Source organism: Corticium candelabrum, chromosome 3, assembly GCF_963422355.1.
Source record: "Corticium candelabrum chromosome 3, ooCorCand1.1, whole genome shotgun sequence".
In the NCBI taxonomy this organism is placed as follows: domain Eukaryota; kingdom Metazoa; phylum Porifera; class Homoscleromorpha; order Homosclerophorida; family Plakinidae; genus Corticium; species Corticium candelabrum.
This window is the reverse complement of record NC_085087.1, coordinates 6,233,536-6,248,267: the sequence shown is the minus strand read 5'-3', so window position 1 is coordinate 6,248,267 and position 14,732 is coordinate 6,233,536. Positions and strand designations below refer to the sequence as shown.

At 41.7% G+C, this 14,732-nt stretch overlaps 3 protein-coding genes across 9 annotated transcripts in view; 1 reads left to right on the top strand and 2 right to left on the bottom strand.

Moving 5' to 3' along the window:
• Positions 1–593: 593 nt before the first annotated feature.
• On the bottom strand, positions 594–4,020 carry LOC134177001 (lecithin retinol acyltransferase-like). 2 transcript variants are annotated; one of them, XR_009969419.1, is made up of 4 exons: positions 3,736–4,020; positions 3,563–3,646; positions 1,943–2,224; positions 594–1,225 (listed from the first exon to the last, which is right to left on the bottom strand). XR_009969419.1 is itself a non-coding variant. In XM_062643700.1 (3 exons), the coding sequence occupies exons 2-3, from the start codon at positions 1,981–1,983 to the stop codon at positions 682–684; spliced, it is 585 nt and encodes a 194-aa protein (XP_062499684.1). In that variant the 5' UTR covers positions 1,984–2,224; positions 3,563–3,662; the 3' UTR covers positions 594–681. The 2 variants fall into 2 exon arrangements, 1 of the variants encoding a protein (XP_062499684.1); XM_062643700.1 differs by lacking the exon at positions 3,736–4,020 and having other exon boundaries at positions 3,563–3,662.
• A 558-nt stretch (positions 4,021–4,578) lies between these two features.
• On the top strand, positions 4,579–6,253 carry LOC134177002 (sorting and assembly machinery component 50 homolog A-like). The gene is made up of 5 exons (XM_062643701.1): positions 4,579–4,670; positions 4,733–4,802; positions 5,039–5,106; positions 5,226–5,372; positions 6,143–6,253. Exons 3-5 carry the CDS (start codon positions 5,055–5,057, stop codon positions 6,220–6,222), a joined length of 279 nt encoding a protein of 92 aa, XP_062499685.1. The 5' UTR covers positions 4,579–4,670; positions 4,733–4,802; positions 5,039–5,054; the 3' UTR covers positions 6,223–6,253.
• A 2,257-nt stretch (positions 6,254–8,510) lies between these two features.
• LOC134176668 (uncharacterized) overlaps positions 8,511–14,732 on the bottom strand; it is a 21,899-nt gene continuing 15,677 nt past the window's right edge. For all 6 annotated transcript variants that reach the window (XM_062643321.1, XM_062643325.1, XM_062643327.1 and 3 more), the window contains 7 exons: positions 11,697–11,798; positions 11,486–11,578; positions 11,326–11,424; positions 10,758–10,820; positions 10,052–10,696; positions 9,799–9,987; positions 8,511–9,724 (listed from right to left, as the gene is read on the bottom strand). In XM_062643321.1, coding sequence (XP_062499305.1) covers positions 8,588–9,724; positions 9,799–9,987; positions 10,052–10,696; positions 10,758–10,820; positions 11,326–11,424; positions 11,486–11,578; positions 11,697–11,798 — 2,328 coding nt within the window. In that variant the 3' untranslated portion in view covers positions 8,511–8,587. The remainder of the gene's footprint in view (positions 9,725–9,798; positions 9,988–10,051; positions 10,697–10,757; positions 10,821–11,325; positions 11,425–11,485; positions 11,579–11,696; positions 11,799–14,732) is intronic.

Below are 14,732 nucleotides of genomic sequence, written 5' to 3'. Positions count from 1 at the left end.
CTGCTAGGACGAGCAATGCGAGACAAGTTGAGAGTCGATGGAGAAGCATGTGGGTGAGTCGAAGATGATGAGGTCGATGACCTTACGCACGTGATCCCCGGATGTCGGTAGAAAATGAGTGTATGTACTGGTATGTCCCCGTACATTATAGTTTTTGGTGCGTCCTTGATTTAGTATTAGATTGTCTAAACAAATGAAGTCGCTAGGCACTCTGCGTCTCCTAGTTGATAATTCATGATTGTGGTAAGTTTATGGGCGGGTTTATGCTTGACCATACCCATGAAGGTTGGGCAAGTTGGAATTGAATTGATATTGTGCAGTGTATTTCTAAAATCGATGTCAACGAACGCTAGCATTAGCTTTATGATTTGCTACGCATAATGACTGACCAAGAAAGAAATTCAGTTCAGCAATCATTATGCATGCACGCGCGCGTACACACACACACACACACACACACACACACACACACACACACACACACACGTTGAGAGCTGAATGCTCTGAGATATGCCTATCCAATTATGACCCTATAATGTTATACACATGCCATATGATGTCATTAAACGGCGACTACTGAAGTCTAGGGAAGATACAGACAACATAAAAACCACTAAACATACTAGTCATTTTTGTTCAACTATTTTATTATATGTTCACATAAATGGCGAATCATCAAGTCTAGACTGAATTCATCCTTGTAAAAAGATTGTTGGGATTACTAACTATAGTAAACCCATAGCCATGGAAGAACACCATGGCAAATAGAATAATAATAAGTAAACTAATAATCATAATACTAATGATATCAAGAGATTTAATAATAATAATACTAATGATATCGAGAGATTTAATATTAAAGATGTCGTTGACTTGACTGGAGTAGGCAATCCCTGTCTTACAGTATGTTGCAAAGTGCTCACAGTTATTGGTGAGCGGCTGGTATCCTGGCCATGCCCCATTTCGAACTAGCTCCTCGGCTCTCTCCACAACTTGTTGAGAATCGTAACATGACTGTCTATTATAATTGATACGACGTAGGTCACTTCGTCCATTCCGAAAATCCTCAATTGTAGATTTCTTCAAACTCGCATCTCGTTTAGTGTCACCGGAAAAATGATACACACACCCATCATTGTATATACCATGATGATACAATGATGCCAAGCTACCGTTTACAGAGCTCAGAAAATTCACTTTAACGTGGTCACCGTTATCAAGTTGCCTAAAATGAGACATAAGATACTATATTATAACTAATGATTAGAACAGTATATTTTTGTCCATATCATAAACCTATACATGTCTGATTCAAATGCACGCATGCACAGACAAACAAACCAACGAACAAACAAACAGTTGGTTTATTCATCGTCATTCGAGGGTGCATCTGCATCTGCATCTATATGGCCTCTGCCAATACAGTGTACAATGACTGCAGCTCAAGAAAACAACCAGATACTGTTCATATCTATCTAGAAAGGAGAGCCGTCTGTCTGTCTGTGTATCTGTGTGTAAATCAGGATAAAAAGAAGGGCGAGCTTGTAGCTACCGTCGACGTATACTCTAGATACCGGAAAACAGAATGGGAAAACTCACAACACACACAACAACACGTATCCTACTACGTACGCAAGTTTGTACCCACAGTTCACGTCCGTCGAGTCCCGACAGAGATCAGAAAATGGTTGTTCATGTATGTAAAAGACGCCAAACACACAAGAGTCGGGTCCTATTAGAAGGCCTTGCCTAATTCGACACATCGCTATACGCGCTAGTAAAAGTTCGAAAAGAAAACTGGTCGCTTTCGCTACAAACTCACGCGGTTTACAAACGCCAAGACATCAAAGTAGCACCCAAGTGTTCCCTACGCCGCGACGACGTCGTTAGTGCCACGCTCGCAAAAAAGGTCTATTAGCCAAGCTCTAGTCATGCGGCTTACCGAATATCGGTGATCTTTGTCGACGACGCTCTGGCTGACATGTCGTGCGTGAATCAAACGACTTTCGAATCGACTGGGCGTGCTTCATCTTCAGACTTCCCGCTATTTCTACGCGCCATTCTGATTGGATGTGGGTTGCGCACTGACACGTGATCTCTGATCTCACCAATTGCGCAACAAGTGATTTACTGTACAACAGGATGCTTAGCTAATTAAAATCGAGTTTCATCTTTCATGAATACGATCCCGAACACCAATGACTACTATGTGTAGTCGGCAAGTCTAGAGAGAAAAAATCACGCCTCAAAACAGAAATGTCAAAAAATGCGATCAACGTTTGGTTTGTTGCAAACTTTGACAATCTATGTACTGTTTAAATATGCCTTGTTATTTTAATCCAGTCTTAGATTTGTTCTAGCAGTCTGCCAGAGAGTTTGCGCGACTATTCTATTGCTAGCTAGCTAAAATAGTGACGTAACGAGAGGTTGCTCAACAGAGTCTAAAGCTAAAATTTTTAGTGGCGTAGCCAGAATTGTACACCATAATATTGGGAAGTGGTCTAAGATAGCAAACTATAACTACCGACATACACGGAGTAGACTATACACACATCTTCACACTACACCCACCATGCAGTGTTGCAGTAATTGCAGTGCTCGAACTAAGGAAAAAAAGTTTGCCGGTCATGAAGTCCGACCAAAGTAGCTTTTGACCAGACTTCCGTCAAATTTGATCGGACGTTTACAAAATGTGCAATATCATAATGTAACATATAGTATAATATATATTATAATTAAATTATTATTTATGCATAATATATTCATAATGTATCCATACACATAAAGAGCTGTTGTCACTGCTCTGTGGACTTCACGATGCAGCATCATGCACATGTACACTACCTGTACCTCTTTGAGCTCTGGCAACCAGATTAGTAGGTGCCATTTGGGGCATAGAGCCCACTGCCTTACTGAGATAGCAAGGTTGTTTCAGGTAACTTGAATTAATATTAATTAAACTGACTTACAAATTTTTAGAAAACATACTTTATCAAATTGTGTGATTGTGTGTGTGTGTGTGTGTTGCTGTAGATCAATAATTATTGGTTAGAGTGCGCATTTGGAGAATGAAAACATCCGAGACTGGCAGGGTTGTAGGTTCAAGTCCTAGTGATGGCAAGCTATGGCATAATTCCTCTAAGCAAGAAACTTGCACACAATTGCTTATCTCGAGTCAGGAGTATAAATGAGTACCTGGTCATTGACTGGGGTGGACATGACCGCTGGCTTGGCATCATGCAAGTAGCATCATGCAGCAGACGGGTACTTGTGGGCCTTGGTGTCCAGTCCCAGAGCTGTGCCATCACCTGGATGACTCTGGCCAAGATCCAGGTGGATTGTAGCGCTGGCCCTAAGCCTCCAAGTAGCACATGGAGGCCCTGGCAGGGAATCTATCTCCGCTTAAGGTCGACGTCGAATGACGTGGAGGGCTTGACATTTGTCAATTTTTGTCCATTTGTGTGTGTGTGTGTGTGTGTGTGTGTGTGTGTGTGTGTGTGTGTGTGTGTGTGAGTGTGTGTACGTGCATGTGCGTGTGTCCATGTGTAGCATATGTACTTACTTCTACGCCTTTATGATCTCATTTAGTGTGCAGTTCGACATCCATAGATCAGAGCTCGAGTATCCATGGAGGAAATACAATGAACTAACACAGACTTGCAGTCAATTACACAGTCAGCACCACGTCTACTGATTTATATACTCAAGTTTGTGTATCTTTATTGTATAACTTACACAGTCGCCGTTTGCTCTGGCCAGCGATCAGTTTGGCTATACAGTCAATTGGCGTCAATTGAAATGTTTGTCAGATGCTGTGCCACTTTCTGTACGAGAGAATGCAGGACACAACCTGAAATCATCAATAACAGTAATCATGTGTGTGTTTGTCAGTTTGCCTGTTTGTTTGTCAATGTCTGTTTGTCTGTTTGTGTGTCATCTGCCTGCCTGTCTGTCTGTCTGTCTGTCTGCCCAGTTTGTCATCTGCCTTTCTGTCTGTATATCTGTCTGTTTGTCTTTCTTCTGTCTGTTATTTGTCTGTCTGTCTGTTGTTTGTCTGTGTGCCTGCCTGTCTGTCTGTCTGTTTATCTGTTATTTGTCTGTCTGTCTGTCCAGTTTGTCTGTCTGCCTGTCTGTCTGTCTGTCTGTCCAGTTTGTCATCTGCCTTTCTGTCTTTATATCTGTCTGTTTGTCTGTCTGTCCGTCTGTTGTTTTTCTGTCTGTCTGTCTGTCTGTCTGTCTTTCTGTCTGTCAGTTGTCTGTCTGTCCAATGTCCATTTGTTTGTCTGTCAGTCTCTCTATATCTGGTTGTTTCTATTCTATGTATATTATCTACTGCTTATCATATCTACTAACTTAATAATTATTAATCATCTCTAATTGTATTACCAACCACATCACCATTTGCATGTCTTACTGTTTACCTCATACATTTCCATCCCAATCTCATTGCTCTTGTAGTACTCTCTCCTTCTCGATTCTCGTGACGACCCAGTCTTTCCCACTCACGGCTCTTCCTTCAGAATCAACACAGTAAGCTCATCACGTGACCTCCATATCTCAACATCAATTTTTGTACATTTTTACAGGAATTAGCAGGAATAGGTGGCGACACAAAATTTATAAAATCAGACACAACACTGCAGACAAATGTTTATTTGTCTGTTGGTTCGGTGAGGTGCAATTGATGGGCTCGTTGGTCATGTTTGTTTGTAGCAGTTTGTGTGATGTGCAGGTTTTAGTTTGACGGCATCAGCAGGTTTGATAAGGTTGCTGTCTGGAAGCAAAACGAACATTAGTGACAGGTAGATATCAATGAGAACATGGTCAAATAAGGATATGTAAATTTGTTAATTATTAATATTAATTATTTATTGTAGTTGATGTATACATAACTTTAACTGTTTGTGTATGTATTGTGTGTGTCTTAAGCTTAATTAATTAATTAATTATAATTTTATTAATATTTAAGTTTTTTTATTTAATTATTAATATTTTAGTTGTAGCACGTGATTTTGTTTACAGTGTCTTGGATGTGCAGATTTTTTCTTGGTGGCATGCAGTCTGTTCGTGGATTTCAAATGTACGGAGTTGGACCACACAATGAAAGTCAGTTCGAACAGACAAGAAGGTAGATAGACAGACAGACAGACAGACGGACAGACAGACAGACAGACAGAGCTCACCTCATTGTTTTCTTATTGTCATACTTTTTTCTTTCTCTACAGACTGTTCGACTGGAGGAGATGCATTCTGGGCAGCAGGTGCTCATGTCGTCACACCGTTACCCTTCCAACCAGGGAAAAGTAGATTTGGTGAATTATTCAGAACGCATTTCTTTATCACCAGCGGCAACTGTGATGCACTAGCATTTGGTATGCGAGAATGTTTACTAGTCAGTCTGTTATCTATATTCTGTCATTGCGTATGTCCTGTATGTATGTATGTATGTATGTGGCTCAATTGGTTAGAGTGTGGAGTTGAAGATTGGAAATATCCGGGACCTTCGGGTCAGAGTTCGAGTGCGGGAGGGCCACATACATAAGTTCCCTTGGGCAAGGAACTAACATACAATTGCCTCTCTCTCCGGAGTGTCAGGTTCTGTCCAAGAAGCAAAGAAGAAGTTACATATAGACAGTGACTGCTGATAGTGTTTCAATTGTATACTAGTATCGTAGATTGTATACTAGTATCATAGAAAGTATAGTAGCAAGTACTTAGTAGTGTCTGCAGTAACCTGGGCCCTAAGGGTCCTTGTAACAAAAAAATGTATGTATGTATGTATGTATGTATACAATTGCCTCTCTCTCCGGAGTGTCAGGTTCTGTCTACAGCAAGTACAGCAAGTATGAAGTACATCATAGTGACTTCTGATAGTGACTTCTGGTACAGTAGTGTTAGATTGCGGTGTTAGATTGCAGAATAGTGATTGCAGTATCTAACCTGGGCCTTAGGGGCCCTTGTAAACAAAAATGTATGTATGTATGTATGTATGTATGTATGTATGTACGTATGTCCAGCATATATGTATGTGTGTGCTGTGTGTGTCCTCTATGCATGCATGTATGTATATATGTATGTATGTATGTTTGTTTAAAACATAATCCATTGTGCCATCATACCAACCCTTTTCCTTCATTTCTAGGTAGCCAATGGCGTAATTCACTTTCAACTTTTCTTTCAAATGCTCGTTGGTCATACGGAATGGGCGTGGCCTTAAACTAGGTTTAGCACGGGTTGAAATCAACTACTGCATTCCACATTGAGCCATGTCATCAGATAGGCAAGACACTAAATCTGCAATCACCAAGTCGTACATGATATGTTGACTTTATTATTTAGGTTACAATCTGGACTACAGATTGGTGTTGCACTGGACTACAGCTGTTAGAGCGGTTTGATATTAATATGTTAACACTTAATATTAACGTATCACGTGTAGGTATGAATATAAATGTTCATCTCATATGTACATGCTGCACAAGAGACAAGATAGTAAGTCTAGTTAGCCCCATAGTTGAGTGAATATGCATTGTCAGACAACACAGGGCACTGAAACTGTTCACATTGTGACAGTAATTGGCAGTTTCTTTCCAACATTAGGGGCGTAGTGCGACCTCTAGAAATGGGGGGATAGACTTCACGATGCTATGGGTCACGCCCACTTTTATGGACACATCCTCTTTGATTGGCTTCTAATTGACTGATACAGTAGAATCAGTCGCATCCAGATGAGAACAAAGTCTATACAGCTATAGTCCTTACACGTATTTACAGTCCACAATTGTTATGACTACACCTACAAATGATGGGGACATAGCCCTGTCTAGCCCATGCCACGCTACACCCCTGCCAACATTGTACCATTTGTTTTGATAGACGTGCAATTGTATTTGAAATGATGGGCAGGGGAGGTCATCTTCATAAAACTTGAAGAGATCCTGCCAGTCACATTTACTAAATTACTAAATAATTAATAAAATCATCCCACAAAAATTTAAAATCATTTTTAAAATTTAACTCATCCTACAACTTTATGCGCATGCCTAGTACAAGCAGTGCACACTCACTTGCAAACGGGTTTCAAGACAACATGGCAACATGCTACATAAGCCGTGGCTTAGTGGTTAGCGACAATGGCTACCACTCCATGGTCTGGGGGTTCAAACCCCAGTGACGACCGTAAATTATGAAACTTGTCTGTCTTTCTTCTCTTGTTTCTCTAGCTTTGTCCATGAGACTATGACCAGTTTCAGTTGTTGGGGAGTTTCTGTGGTCTGACGAACAATCCGTTTATGATGACGTTCAGCACTTTCCTGGTGGTCATTGATATCCATTAGGCCTGCTGTCCCAAGTTTGCGGTCACAGTAATGCCTGTAATCTATATCGAATTGGCTAGTCGTTGATCGCTGTGTGAACTACACAGAAACACGTACCCTGCTGGGCTCACCTGCCGGGTTGGTGGGCACCCAGATGGGGTAAAGACCCCGCTTGCCCATCATGGACGGGCATAATGACACATAAAATAATAAAAATATAAAATATATAAACATTTACGTAATGCAGCGGTTCTCTTCTTGTACAGTCTTAGGGCAGAAAAGCTTTGCATGATCAGTGTTGCCGTCTCATTGAGAAACCACCCGTGGGCATGAAAGAGACCTACAGATAGCTGAAGTCATCGAATCTTCCTGCTGCAACTGAGGCACTGGTTGTTGCTGCTCAAGACCAAGCTCTTCGGACTCGGTATTATGAGGGCAACATTCTGCATCGAGATGTCAGTCCCACTTGCCGCTTGTGCAGTGTAGGCATGGAAACAGTTGACTACATTGTGGCAGGCTGTAGTGCCTTGGCACCAATGGACTACACTGATCGACACAATCAGATGGCCTCCATTATCCACTGGGGCATTTGTCGTAATTTTGGGGTTCCAGTGGAGAGCAGATGGTACCCGCATCATCCTGATCGGCTTGTGGAGATGGACAACATCACTATAATATGAGATACAGCCATCCCTACTGCTAGGAAGATCGGTGCCAATCGTCCTGACATCTGTTTCAGAAATAAGAAAACAAACACCTGTCTTCTTATTGATATCAACTGTCCTGCTCAATGCAACATTGCCAGGAAACAGGCTGAGGAGTTGACGAAATACAGTGACTTGCAGGTGGAGGTAAGCCCCATGTGGCAGTGTCGGACACTGGTTGTTCCAGTGGTGTTAGGAGCTTTGGGTACAGTGCACACAGGTATTGCACTGTGGCTGGACATTATTCCAGGTCATCACAACCCACAGCACATACCGAAAGCAGTGCTTCTTGGATCCAGTCGGATCCTACGCAAAGTCATGTTTTCTGTCTAAACAGCCATGATGGTCTAAGCGCATCTGAGGCAGGGTTTGCCTCTGGTGATTACGAGAGACCTTACAAACCAGAATGATCTGGTTGAGCAAGACACATAAATAATAAAAACAAAATTCAAGTCTACACATCATACACATGACGATGCCTTTATGAATATGACACTAAACAATTTCGTGATTTTATTAATAAATGCCTATTATAGTGTTGATAAATATCCACCCGATATCCTACAGTCATGTGGGGATTCCAAGCTCCTCTTTGACTGTACCATCAATTCTACTTGGCAACAGTCCACATATCTCCAACAGCAGCTCATCAATCTTCACATCACCAACTTGTTTAGTCTTCACTTGAATAATTGCAAATAATTTAGAAGCTGCAGTCGGTTTGTCATGACATAACGAAGTAATTTCGTCGTGACTGAAACCTAATTTATGTCCAAATAAATACCATTGACATGAACCATGCTTAGTGACAGCTTCCACTACTGCACTGGGATGGACAACAACTGCAGTGGTCAACATTCTATTGGAGGGTAGAATGACTAGCAAGTCGCCAAGACTTTCCACCATCAGATCATCACTAACTACTTGTTTTACAGCAGCATTTGCTCCTTTACTTGTTGCTTTGGCTTCCTGAATTTTCTCTTCAGTATAGAAAGCAACTTCTTTCAGTTCAATGTGTTCCTCTAAATGCTTTCTGCTCAGATATTCAGTCTCATATTCAGTGCCTGGACTGTATCTGTCTAACATATCTCTCCAAAGAGACATGACAGTGTCGAGCAGGGAAACACATTCTAATTCTGTTGCCTTACCTCCACGACATACAAAGTCGACAGAACGAACATGATCTACCATGGCAACCAAACATTCAACATGACAATCAATAGAATCACCTCGTGATACTATCAGTCCATTCCTCCACAGCCTTGCTTCTGTATCTAATGTCGTATGAACTTTAGATTGAAACATACCAAATGCAGACGGACTGAAGATGGTCGTCTGACTGCTGCACACTTGACGACGACCGACATACACTTTCTTACTCTCGTCTCTCTTCCACATGACAGACAGATGCTTAGAAGGCAAGAGAGCTGGAAACATGTACGTGTCGTCTCTGCCTTCCACTTTGAAGCAGATACCAAGAGATTTACTCATTGCAAGGATTTTATCTATGTTGAGTTGAACTTGAATCTTCTTATCTTTCAGAAAACGATTGATTGACTTTTCTGCTTCTTCTCTTGTTACTGTGCCATCATTCCTTTCAGACTTGACGTGCCATTTGAAATACTTAGAAGCAATGAGAGGACCGATGGCATAATGATGTAGAGATGCAGGATCGAGAGCTGCCACATCGCCAGCAACAGCAATCTAAACACACATCACAACAAATATTACACAAACATACACAAGTACAACAACTAAACATCTGCTAGTCGTCTCACCTCTCCTGAATCATCTAAAAAATCAACTACCTTCTCCACAACCTTCTTCTCTTGTCCTGGACATGCTTCCTGCTCAATCCTCTCCATGAGTGTTGCCTTCTCCATGAAAGGATCTTCTTGTTTGTTACGAAGAGAAGGAAGCAACTTGGACACGACTGGCTGACAAAGACGAGGATACAGAGGAGCAGACTGAAACATAAATATCTTTATCAGCAAGCAATATTTCCAACTAAGTATTCTTAGAATCAATCACCAGCTGAAACTGCTGCTTCACATCACAGAGAACTTTCTTTAGTTGTTTCATCTCACGTGACCTGCTCTTCCTGCAGTCGAGAACAAAACAATCTTCAATGATGTTGATCTTGCCTTTGAATAGCTCACGCATGTAATCGACTACAGGCTGCAAGTCATGCCGACGCTGTGGACAGTAATCTATGTGACTGGCAGCTATCAACACTGTGGGTATAAACTCTGCATCCAAACTGGCTCTGAGAAATGAGAGCCAATACTGAAGCTCTTGTCGCAACTCCTCAACACTGCACAGTTGTCTCTCCTCGCCTTTCACTAGACTCACTAGCAGGATGAAGAACGAGTTGGATGAAGAAAAGAAGAGACCGTGTGTTTTGTGGAACTGCCCTTGACCTGCATAGTCCCACAGTGACAAGCGACCCACTCCTGGAATATCGACTGTTTTCACGTTGATACCAATTGTGCGTTCCTCTTCACATTCTGGGTTATCTGCTTGATTCTCGTTTGCAAAAATCCACTTCAACAATCCTCGTTCGAGAACCTCCATGAGTGTCGTCTTTCCTGCTCCTTCTTTACCAATGAAACACAATTTCATGATTTCTGGTCTCACTGTGCCCTCAGCATACAGAACAGCATACTTCTGTTCATCCTGACAATACAACCCATCCATTCTACACATACCACCATATCTCACTACATAAACATCTTACTACTGCTTTGATCAGTCGTCTTCTCAGGTCACCATCAGTTAGTTGGTGTGGTCTCTTACCATTCTGACAACATAACACACACAAATAAGATAAAACGGTCTATACCAGAGGTTTGTGAACTCAAAGATGAGAAATGGTATCACATATAATACGAATTATATATATTTAATACATTCCATCTCAAGTGTATTGTTCTCATCTTTCCTTCTTTAAATAATAGATATCAGACGTCAATTATAACATTCTAATAGTTTTATTAATTTCTGTAGAAAATTCATCAAAAAGTTGTTTGTGCATTCAATGGACGTTGCTTCATGTGAGTTTTGGTAAGTATACATGTATGGACAATGTGACCTTGCAGTACAGTGTAGCAGTTACAACAATGACAATGGTCAGCTCATTGCAGACATAACACTGAAGTGTTATTGTCATATGCACAACTAACTTGCTTAGTAAAACACAACTGTCATGTTCAAACAAATAAAAAAGCTTCAGTAGACACTTCATTGCACTGCTTGTTCTGTTTTAAGATATAACTTCCTACCATAAAGTTCATAATATTGTTTACCTTATCTTTAGCATCTGCATCAGCCTTCTTCTTCAACAGACACTCACATGCCTCACGATGATCAAGTAAAGCAGCAAAGTGAAGTAAAGTGCAACCAGACTGCATGCACAACACAAAAACATCTTTCACACATGATCAACAGTATTGTGAAAACTCTCACCTTCTTCTCCACTGATTGACAAAACTTCTCTGCAATCTTTGTTGCAACATCCACTTCATTCTTACATGCCCACTGCAGCAGCTTACACACATTCTATTATCAACAATCAAAGAAAGAGAATCAATGTCACAAATCAATTCCATAAAAGGGAATACAAACAAAAATACCAAACTGTATCTACTCATTATGCTGTAAGACAACTGTTACTCACTTCTAATGCAACATCTTCAACTGACTGCATTATTGAAAACAACCGATTAGCTGTTGACATGTGACATCTTCTCACAGCAAAATCAAAAGGTCTCTTCCCATCCTATCACACATACAATTGTAATGAGTTAGTAAGAATATCACAACATGACTTCACAAGTGCTATTAGTAACTCTGTAGCATTTAATTATTAAATAACAATATCCCACATCTACATACAAAAGAAACCTATCTAAAGTCACACAACAATTCGATAAGTAGTTTATGTTGACCAACTGCATGTGATATGTCTCTGTTTCACAACAGAAATGATCCTCAACAAAACTGATGTAAGAAATTCTTGTAAAATCAACAAGTACACCAGACCTGCCCACGTTGATTAAAAGTCGGCAAATATCCCACAATACAAAACTTTGTAACTGCATGAACATTCAGGCTAACATGCAACATGAGCCTCAAGAGCAGCGGTTTCTCTGCAGCTGACGTTTGGCAGTAGAAGTCTGTGGTTTTCCTACCTTGAGCTTCAATGGGAAGTGAGGATACTGCACGTAGTTGTCATCTATTGTGTAAATTTTATAGTGGTTACGTTATTTAATTAATTAGTCACATTAATGTTACAATAACAAGTAATAATTTGGTTATAAGCCATCAAAAACAAAACATGCTAGTCATGTGTCTGAGCAAATAGCATACTCAAATGATTTTGAATTATATCTGGTGTGTGTGTGTGTGTGTGTGTGTGTGTGTGTGTGTGTGTGTGTGCGCGCGCGTGCGTGTGTGTGTGTGTGTGTGTGGTGTGTGTGTGTGTGTGTGTGTGTGTGTGTGTGTGTGTGTGTGTGTGTGTGTGTGTGTGTGTGTGCATGTGTGTGTGTGTGTGTGTGTGGGGGGGGGATTTTGTCGTGCAACCTCCTCGTTGGTAATCCCGGATACTGGGTTAAGGCCCTGCTAATGGTACAACGTGGGTAAATTGGGTTGGCGTCCCAATCTGTTCCGTGTTCATTTTGTGATGAACAGAGAACACCAGCCTTCAAAACCAAGCTCACTACAACATCTAAGTCGTATGCTTTTCTTCACACAAAACGCAAGACTAGACTGGCTTGTTGGAATGTTCAATCTGCGGGTTCTCTTAGTTCCCAAAGCTTCAAGCTTTGTCAAATCGTTAGAACAATGTTTGACAAACGTATTGACTTGCTGGCTCTCTCTGAGTCACGCTGGCAGGGTCATGGCACTATTTCAATGCAGTCTTACACCATTCTTCACTCGGACTCTGACTCTTCACACTCTGGTGGAGTTGCCACTGTGTTATCTCCCGTGCTCGAGTAGCTTGGGAAGCAGCTGAAAGTATTTTCAAGCCCATCAATAGGAGAATTATGTATATCCGTTTGAACCCACATCTCTCTTACATCACAATTTTTGCTATCTATGCTCCAACTAATCCTGTCACCTCAACCACTGAAGCCAATCAACCGTCTGAGGATTTCTACAACAATTGCATTCTGCAATGGCAACCATTCCAGCAACAGACATGGTCACTATTCTAGGGGATTTCAATGCTTGAATAGGAACAGACACCGACACTTGGCATACAGTTCTTGGTCCTCATGGGGTAGGTGAAATTAATGGCAACGGCAAATGGTTGTTGAATTTTTGTGTCACCAACAAACTTCTTATTACTAACACCTGGTTTCGGCACAAGTCACAACATCAGTATACTTGGTATCGCAATGGTGACCGTTCCAATCCTGGTCATGTCATAGACTATATACTAGTTAGTGCCAAGCATCGTTCTTCCGTTATGGACACGCGTGTTTACTGGGGAGTTTACCATCAATCAGACCACGAGCTCGTCCTCTCCACCTTTTGATTCAAGATTAAACGAAGTGTCGTCAGTATCATCATCCTCCTCCTCGACAGACCAAGTTTTTACCATCGGAAAAAATATTAGCCTTTCGTGCATCTCTTGCAGATGCTTATGTCAGCCACAATGCTACCCCTAGTCCATGTTCACCTGGTATTGAGGATGAGTAGGCTTCCTTCAAGTCAGCCATACAGGAAGCCAGCGGCAACCTACCACCCTTGACAAAGAAGAAGGAGGCTGATTGGATCAAAGAAGAAGTGAGAAACCTCTCCAGGAAGAAGAAAGAAGCGTGGCTACACGTACGGAACATATCTAGTATTGATGACCAGCAACATCTAAATGCCTTGGCAGAGTATCGCAGACTGAGAAGTTTAACCAAGGTGGCTGCTGACAAAGCAAGGAATGCCTGGTGGAGTGCTAGAGCAGTAGAAGCTGAAAGGAGAGCAAACATGTTACAGCAACTAGGTTGTGGTGGGAGCGTAGCCAAACAGCTCAGGCTACTTAAGAAACAGGCATCCAAGCCTTCATCATCCAACATCCTAGCAAAGAATAGATCCATTCTCTCAAGTGACATCGACAAGCTTCAACGTTGGGCACAACACTTTGCAGAAGTGTCTAATTGTTGCGTATCGAGCTGCCAGTTGGATACTGATGCACTACCAGACATCATTGCTGCCACACCATCTTACAGAGAACTATTCCCAGATGATGAAAACTTGTCCCAGCCCATATCTGAAGATGAGATTCAGGTAGCCATCACACAGCTCAGAGATGGTATGGCTCCAGAAGATGATGGCATATCTGCTGAGTTTGCTGAAGTTGGGAGGAGGCGAAACCATCTGCTGGCTCACTTCACTGTTTAACTTCATCTGGAGCAGCGAGAGTATCTCCTCAGAATGGTTGAACCACCTCATTGTCCCTCTTTACAAGAAGGGAAGTCGTTCCGAGTGCGACAACTATAGAGACATTGCCCTCTTGAGCATCCCCAGCAAGGCTTTTACTCGTGTTATATTGAACAGGATCAAACCCAGAGCGGAGGCCCTCTTGCGTGAGAACCAGTGTGGTTCCGCAAGGGCAGAGGGTGCACCGACCAACTCTTTTCTCTCAGGGCGTTGATGGAAAAAGCCAGGGAGTACCATGCAGCTCTCTGGTCTGTTCTTCAGTCCTGTTACCACTTGC

Bases quoted from the DNA above. Each gene is read 5' to 3' on its own strand.
- LOC134177001 (XM_062643700.1), bottom strand. From the start codon at position 1,983: ATGTCAGCCAGAGCGTCGTCGACAAAGATCACCGATATTCG. The intron at 1,226-1,942 runs GTAAGCCGCATG...GTCTCATTTTAG, and splicing joins ACAAAGATCACCGATATTCG to GCAACTTGATAACGGTGACC.
- LOC134177002 (XM_062643701.1), top strand. From the start codon at position 5,055: ATGCAGTCTGTTCGTGGATTTCAAATGTACGGAGTTGGACCACACAAT. The intron at 5,107-5,225 runs GTCAGTTCGAAC...CTTTCTCTACAG, and splicing joins AGTTGGACCACACAATGAAA to ACTGTTCGACTGGAGGAGAT. The intron at 5,373-6,142 runs GTATGCGAGAAT...CTTCATTTCTAG, and splicing joins CTGTGATGCACTAGCATTTG to GTAGCCAATGGCGTAATTCA.